This window comes from Phyllobates terribilis, unplaced genomic scaffold (assembly GCF_046119375.1).
Source record: "Phyllobates terribilis strain yellow unplaced genomic scaffold, ASM4611937v1 Scaffold_5904__1_contigs__length_48360, whole genome shotgun sequence".
NCBI classification, from domain to species: Eukaryota; Metazoa; Chordata; class Amphibia; order Anura; family Dendrobatidae; genus Phyllobates; species Phyllobates terribilis.
In genome coordinates, this window is record NW_027368649.1 from 29,590 (window position 1) to 38,355 (window position 8,766).

General features: G+C 38.5%; 1 protein-coding gene across 1 annotated transcript; it reads left to right on the forward strand.

Moving 5' to 3' along the window:
• Positions 1 to 2,044: 2,044 nt before the first annotated feature.
• On the forward strand, positions 2,045 to 5,952 carry LOC141250552 (uncharacterized). The gene is made up of 5 exons (XM_073670022.1): positions 2,045 to 2,859; positions 4,491 to 4,698; positions 4,778 to 4,907; positions 5,343 to 5,644; positions 5,908 to 5,952. Exons 1-5 carry the CDS (start codon positions 2,045 to 2,047, stop codon positions 5,950 to 5,952), a joined length of 1,500 nt encoding a protein of 499 aa, XP_073526123.1.
• The last annotated feature ends 2,814 nt before the right edge of the window (positions 5,953 to 8,766 follow it).

Genomic DNA, 8,766 nt, shown 5'->3' on the forward strand with positions numbered 1-8,766 from the left:
CCCTATTTGAAGACTATACGTCTAATCTTAAAAAACAACTTGCTAAATGGAAAGCCAATTCACTTTCTCAGGCTGGGAGAATTCAACTTATTCAGATTAATCTTTCTACTAAACTGAATCATTTAATGCAATGCTTCCTTCTTCCTAAAAGACTCTGTTTGGATATTGATGACATTCATAAAAGATTTTTTTTGGAATAAGAATAATAACTTTCGACCTTTAATTAGTTGGAACAATATGTATAAACCCAGCTTGGAAGGAGGAGTTGGTCTTAGACTTACTTCGGAAAACAATACGGCCCTTCAAATGAAACTCCTCTGGAAGATTCTAACAATTCCCAACTCCCTTTGGACTTCTATTATTTATAATAAATACCTGTCTAACAATGATATCCTCACTACTAAGAGAAACTCTGTGTTTTCCTGGCAATTTAATAGGCTCCTTTCTATCAGGGAACAATTTAAACATAATATTTATTGGCAAATTGGAAATGGTACAACCATTAAATTTTGGACAGATAACTGGCTTCCTAGAACGGACCTGACCCCATTTATTGGCAGTGAAAATCCAAATTCTACATTTTTCATTTTGGACTTTGGATCACCGTTGGGACATTCAAAAACTTAGAAATATTCTTCCCTCTAACATTATCAATAAAACCCTGTTAGTTTATATTCCGACACATTCAAGTAAAGACAAAATTATCTGAATGGCGTCTGATTTTGGGGAGTTTTCCAGTTGGTCGGCCTTCTTAGCCTCCAGAAAACATAACGTTAGTTATGTATCCTTCAACTATTGGAACTTAGATATCCCTCCTAAAGTTAAGAATTTCTTATGGAAAGTCTGTTCTGATTGTCTTCCAACGACCGAGAGGCTTAATAGATTCTTTCATAGAGTACCTGACAATTGCTCTCTTTGTGAAAGATGCAATGAAACATTAAAGCATATGTTTTTTACTGCTTATTTACCAAAGATGTTTTCTACTGGTTGGAACAATAAACTGGTGTTTCGTATTTCCATGACACCTCAGGTGATTTATTATCATCTATACATTTTTTTGTTAATTCTAACAAGAATATTGTCTTGGCTTTCTTCTTGTGGTGGAACATCTGGCAAGCTAGGAATAATATTTTTTTCTAGAAATGATGAAAGCTCGGCTCATTCCCATACCCAAATATTATTGCTAGTTCTCTTCCACAATTTGATTTGTGGAATAACAATGAAATCAAAAAGACTAATTCTAATAACAATAAACATCTACACGGTTCATCTATATTAAAAACTAAAATTCATAGATGGAAGAAACCCTCCGGAAATTGGATTAAGAGTAATTTTGATGGTTCTTTCATAAACAATCAAGGTAACATTGTCAATAAAGGTAAAATTATTGATGCTCACTCCTTCTCGTTTCTGACTGGTAACGTCCTCCAGGTTGAACTTTTGGCTGCTTTTGTACGTGTTAAAGCAGCCTATAACCTGGGAGTTTCGTGTGTCGTCGTGGAAGGCGACAATCTTTCCGTTAATAGTTTGAACATGATATGAATTGTGCCTTGGAAAATCGCTCCGATCATTCAAGACATCCGCAATTTTATTCATATTCACCAATCGTGCAACCAACCAGCTGACTTTCTCCCAAGTCACGTCGACAAAGAAATATCATCCTACAAATGATCCATGCATCTAACTCGAACAACTTAGAAGATGGAGATTTTCTTATATCTCGCGATCTCTCTGGAGTTAGTAAATTTTTAAAGATCATCTATTTCAATAATTTGGAATCTTGCATAGGTAGCTGTATCTTTGTACATCTTGCATAGGTAGCATTTTCAGTTACTGTAACAGATGTTTATCAGAAATCCTCGTTTCATTTAAAATATTAAAAAAATAGAAGGAGAAAAATTCAGTAGCTGGACAGCACAATAAATGTAAATCACCCACTCCCTATGATTTCCAAAATTTCCCATCACTGTCTTTCTCCCTCCACTCTTTTTTCTATCTGTTTCCGATCAGCCACATTTCCAACAAAAACAGAGCACTCAAAATCATGTATCCCACCGCCGTAACAGAGCCTCCGTCGCCTTCTCCGCCGCCTCTCCACTGTTCCCACCCTGACATCTCCGCCTATATGCTCAAATTTCTCCACTCCCACCTCTTCCGCCGCCTCCTCCGCCGCCACAATCCCTCCTCTCAACCCAAAATCACTGTCCGAAAACTCGCTAAAACCCGCTCTCCTTCATCCTCTATCTCCGCCGGAGCTATTTCCTCTTCTCCGGCTGCGATCCATCCCAACTCGCCCTCCCCCGGAAAACAGGTCATCCGGGTTGCTACCTTCAACGCTTCTCTCTTCTCCATGGCTCCCGCCGTCCCCTCCACCAAATCCGCCGTTACCCGAACGAAGTCTTCAACTCCAAGGAGTATTCTAAAACAGAGTCCTCTACATCCGAGCAGCGAAAAGAGTGAGAAATTTGCTAAATCAAGGCTACGGGTCTCAATCAATCTCCCGGATAACGAAATTTCTCTTGGGCGGAGCCGGAGAATGACGGAGATAGACGAGGAATGTGTTGCCGGAAAAGGAAAGTCTGTTTTTAGATCGACTGAAAGTTTTTCCGGTAACTACGGAGGCGGAGATCGGACTGTACTAGACGTTTTAAGGGAGCTTAATGTGGATATACTAGCGTTGCAGGAGGTTAAAGCCGACGAGGAGAAGGAGATGAAACCGCTGTCCGATTTAGCGGCGGCCCTGGGGATGAATTACGCCTTCGCTGAGAGTTGGGCGCCGGAGTACGGTAATGCTGTCCTCTCCCGGTGGCCAATTAAGCGGTGGCGCGTACAGAAGATCTTTGATGACTCCGATTTCAGGTTCCTTCATCTTCTTCCTCTTCTTTGTTGGTTTTAATTCATTACGTGCTCTTTGTTGGTTTTAATTACGGACTTAAAATGCTTTACATATTAGCATATCAGTATAATATGTGCATGATAAGATTGACTTGGTCCTAAGTTTTGTATACTATATTGTTTTCTTATCTATGTTCCCCTAATCCTTTCCAACTCAAAAGGTGAACTCTACCATCTGTATTTGAATTGACAAACAAAACAACAACTAACAGAAGAAAGAAGAAAAAAAATTTAGTTATTGCTTGCTCCAAAATTTCCAAATTATCATCCTATTAACATACCTTAAATCATCTTCATTATAAAAAAACATTACTTTCTTGCTGAAAAAAGGCACTGCAGTTTTATGAGGTGTTTTTTCATGGAGTAAAGATCCTTTGTTTGGATAGCTGAAAGAAAAAGACCTGCATTATCACATGCAAAAGCTTCTTTAATAGATATGGGACATATACTTTTTTTATCATATCAACAGTCCATGATAATTGTCATATTCCCACAACAAGATACTAGGCATGGTTGATTTTCGGCACTCTACACTTGTAATTTTACTGATTAGGCAAAGTTCATTAGGGTGATCTTTATCTTTGTATAAAGGGTAAAAAATTTCTTTAGGTGAAATCTTTTTTTAAGATAAGCATATCAAAAGTTCAGTTTCTGTAAGTGTACTATGTTCATCATTCATTGCATTCTGAATTCTGAACCTACTTGTTGGTACAATTCTACTGTGTCACTTGGTACATTTTCTTAGCAGAATTGTGAAAATGGTAACCAATCTTCTACAAAGATTGAATCTTTAACTCAACACTAGAAGGAAATTTATACTTGAACTTGTTTTTAAAATTGTGCTTCTACAAACCTTTTCTTATCTTAGAAGAAAGAGTAGTTTAATTAGACGTCTGCAGGCCAATATAAAAATGAATAAGACCTAGATACTTGTGTCACCAAGTGGATCATATGAATCTCACTTGTGAAACCATACTGTATTCCCATAATATAATTAATTGCTGTCATTAGACAATAGTACATTGCTAGTAGTTTCAGTCACTAATTAAGCAAGTAAAAAAAAAGATTCAATCTTTGGTGGGTGCTGTAACCCCAGTGGTACCTATCATGTGGGTTGCCACTAAAATTCAGCAAAATCTTATGTTAGGGAAGGAAAAAAAATTACTTATTTTAAAACCCATTTTATGCTCTACTCTTAAAAGTCCTAATCTACTGTTATAGAACCCTACCACTTTATTCATTTTCTCATGGAAGCTGTTTTTATGTCTAATTGAAACAGCTACTTTACAGTGATGAAGAATTCTGTGAATATGACCCGCAGACCCAATAGTTGTTAATTTATGTCCAACAATTATCTTATCTATGATTCAGATTTAGAGCTCTATATGATATGATTTGTGTAAGTAACAAAATTTAGTGTGATGTGATGAGCTTCATATTGTTCGTATTGTCCTTGTGTCATCTTTGGCAGGATTCATGGACAAAGACTATCACATTTAACTACTACAACATTATTGATATTTTATTGCATAGTTAAATAACATATGATTAGTTGAATGATTAATCTGAATTAGGTTTTGTTTGGTAATGTATAGGAATGTCCTCAAGACAACTATTGATGTCCCACAAGTTGGAGAAGTAAACTTCTACAGTACCCACCTTGATCATCTAAATGAAGATTGGCGCATGAAACAAATTAACTCCATAATCCAATCTAATGACGCTCCGCATATCTTAGTTGGAGGCCTTAATTCACTCGATGAAACGGATTACTCCCAGGAAAGATGGACAGACATTGTTAAAGTATAAAAATTCCTTCCAAATCTTTGATGATGTTACATTAATGTAATTCTTCTTAATTTTACGCCAACTTTTTGTACAGTATTATGAAGACATGGGAAAACCAACTCCTAAAGCTGAAGTCTTGAGATTTCTCAAGAACAAGCAATACACGGATGCAAAGGATTTTGCAGGCGAATGCGAATCTGTAGTTGTCATTGCTAAAGGCCAAAGTAAGTCTGATCATCATCTCTACAATCACATCAAAATAGCTTAAATGGTTATTTAGGGTGTGTTTTGGTGTCATGAAATAATGCAATAAGGAATTAAAGTCTTGTTTTAGGGTGTGTTCGGATCTCCCTAAATAAGGCATTATTCAAGAAGATTGTAAGTTTACGCTTAATATTTTCTTAAAACAATGACATCCACATTAACACTAAGGGTATGTTTCGCAATCACATTATATTACCATTTCTTATTATAAATGATCTATTCCAAATAAATGTGTTTGCCTTGCACATATTGGTATCTCTTTCCATGTTGTTTGATGAGTGAGGGTAGTAATTCTGCACAATTTCAAAATGACACAAGTAAAATGTCATCGTAATGGTAATAGTCAAACATACCCTAAGTCTAAGAAATTAACGAGTTTGCTTATAATACTGCAGGCGTGCAAGGTACGTGCAAATATGGAACTAGGGTTGACTACATTTTAGCATCACCGAGCTCGCCTTACAAGTTTGTGCCAGGCTCGTACTCGGTTTACTCGTCGAAAGGGACGTCGGATCATCATATAGTGAAGGTGGACATAGAGAAAGTAGAGTGCATTCATGATATAGTAACAAAGAAGAAGCAACAACAACAAATGAAGGATAAGAAGAGAGTGGTCAAGATTACAGATTCCTCACCAAAGGGTATTTGGAAGATTGACACTACTAATAAACCACAAAGAACTGGAAACATATACTATGTATAGACCAAGACAATAATTAAAGTATACTACTAATGAAAATACCATAAAAAAGTGGGAGAAAAGTGTGTGGTTTTTCATTTCATCGAGGCTCTAATTTAACTAGGGTTTGGTTATGGCCAATTCATATGAGCAAGTAGCTCACAATGCAGTAGTGAGCTTATATAATATGCATCTTATCTATAGATGCATGTCAATTCATTTATTTGACCTTTTATTTAAGCCATGGTAGATGATATGTCAAGTAACTAATGTATATAAAGAACTTAGGGTTTGATTGCTTGTATAAACCTATAAAAGTGATTTAATTTGTAATAGTTCACATGTATGCCCTCATGGCGAGGGAAGTGGATGAAAGGTGTGGTGGTCAAGGTTGGAAGTAGTTATTGTTATGGAGTCAAGTTTTATAGTCTTTGACTGGTTTTCATGCCTTTTGTGATTAGTCAAATCTATAATTTAATGTTTGAGGTGTTAACAAGTGGGCAAGTACAAGATTAGGTAAAAGTTAGGTTTGGTTTTGTTTAATATTATGTGGTCATTAGTCATTACTGATGTGGATATCGATGCCATTTGCATCATTGCATGTGTAATTTGTGTATAACTCAAGCAAAAATTAAGAGAAAGGAACCTTATTCCAATTATTTATCTTTTTCTATACAAATTACAAAGCCCAAATGTGGATCTTCTTAATCCATGTCCATATTCTTAAATAGACAGAAAAATGAAGTAATTGTAAAGAAAAACAAGAGATAGTACATATATCAGTGTCTATTAGGTATATATATGCACTCTCCCATCCATTTATCGTGGATTATTATTATTTAGAAAGAACTTTTTGCCAAAAACCATCTCTATAATAGGCCATATTTCCCAAAACTACCCCTATATTGGATAATTGTCGAAAATCACACCTATAATCACCTCCATTACCCAAAACCACCCTCACCCTAGTTCCGTCCATGATTCTGTTTAATACCCGAAGTTGTGGGACACGCGCCATTTAATACCCGATTTCATATCCGATACCAGGATCTACCAATTATCCTAATCACAGAGGATAAAAGTCGCAGATCTGGCGCTGGATTCGAAGAATTCACCACATTGAAGGAATTGATGGAGACGAAACCTAACGAGAGTAGATTGAAGGAGAGAGTGACGCAAAACGACTACGCATCGCTGCTGTACTCCTCCGACACTACTGGACCGAGCAAGGGAGTGGTTTCGTCTCACAGAAGCCTGATCGCGATGGTCCAGACGGCAATCCAACGCTTCAAGATGGACGGACAAGATCGATCGCCGCAGACATTCATTTGCACGGTTCCGATGTTCCATATCTACGGTATGGCGGCGTTCGCGACGGGACTACTAGCCACCGGAGCGACGATCGTCGTTCTCTCAAAATTCGAGATCCACGACCTCTTCACAGCTATTTATAAATACAAGGTGAGCTACTTCCCTTTAGTACCTCCGATCCTGGTGGCGATGGTGGGACACGCGCCATTTTACAGTGCAAAATGAAAACAGGTGAGCTACTTCCCTTTAGTACCTCCGATCCTGTTTAATACTCGAAGTACTGAGATTCGGGTGTTAAACAGCGCGTGTCCCCCAACTTCACAGAATCATGAACGAAACTAGGGTGAGGGTGGTTTTTGGGTAACGAAGGTGATTATAGGAATTGTTTTCGGCAATTATCCAATATAGGGGTGGTTTTCGGCAAATAACCCTTTTAGAAAAGCTAACATAGTAGCATATAGTTTTACGGCTTAACACCACACCTTGAAATTGTTAAATATCGTATTTTAAAACATTCCATTTAAACGTTTAATAATCTTAGAATGCAATGTTAAGCAATACCCTTTTAACAAATATCATTCTAAAGGTGCAACGTTTCAAGATGTGAAGTTTAACCATTTTAAATGCGACGTTAAGCAATACTCTGATTTTACGCGATAAAAATGTATCTCAACATTCATTACCTGAAGCTGTCGTTTAGACTATAAAACAACGAGCATTGAAGTTCAACTTGAATCTCGTAAACATTTTACTATCATTTTGTTGGATGATGTTGTTGGGGCGGATTTCGTGGGTCTGACTTTCGGTTCTTGTAAGTCTTGTTTTTAAAAGGGAAAAGGGCCTAGGAAACAAAAGCCCAAAGAAAGAGGAAATACACTCCCTTATAAATACTGACAAATTAGGAGTACGGAGGGAGATACTTTTTAGCGTATTGAAACTCTGCCAAAATTCAGAGCGATAAAGTCTTGTTTTGTCTTATTCTCTCTCTCCCTAAACACTATTATCCCTCATTTGAGCCTCGACTGAATTGAGAGTCGGAGAGCCAAATCCAGAGGAAGACCCCCTCTAGGTTTGGTCGTGCAAGTATCGCAGCAAGGAGGAGCCCTAGGCGATCGTCGATCCATCCGAGACTTTTGACATCCTTAATCAAGCTCACCCTCAGTAAAGGAGAGAAAAAGTAGATCTTCAACCTCTCAGCAAGAAGTGTTGTCTCGACGAGATATTTGAGCATCAAAACTGGCTTCGACCGTGGTTTCTTCCTCATGCAATTAAGTTAACCAAGAGCATGCAAGATGGCCAGCGCTAACAACGCATCGAGCATACGTCGAGGGTCCAGTTCCCGGGCAGCTACTTCACCCAGCCCCTCTGTGGGAAACAATACCATCAGGAGTCGGATCCATACAGCAAGCGAAGAGATCGCCGAATACAACGACTACCTACTTTGGAGAGAAACTAAGAAACAACGAGAAGAAGAAGAGGATCAACGACTTCGACAAGAGGTCGCCGAAAGGCAAAACCAGCATGACGAGCTAAAGAAAGCCCAGTTGGAAGAAGAGGTACGACTCTTGCGAGAAAGAGAGCTCGCGCACATGGAGAACCAACATCAACTAAACGCCTGTCCACATGGAGCGGAGCGTCGTGGGGACCCAAGAAGCAACCTGAACAATCCTCGAGGGCCCCAACCCTCCAAACACAAGGCAATCAGGGCCATACACAATTCTTGATGCACAACATGATGGCTGTCGTGCAGGGAAATAGAGGCCGAGGCAGACCACCGATGCCCCAGGACCAAGGGATGTGGTGCGCTAGACACCGCAGCAACAGTCACA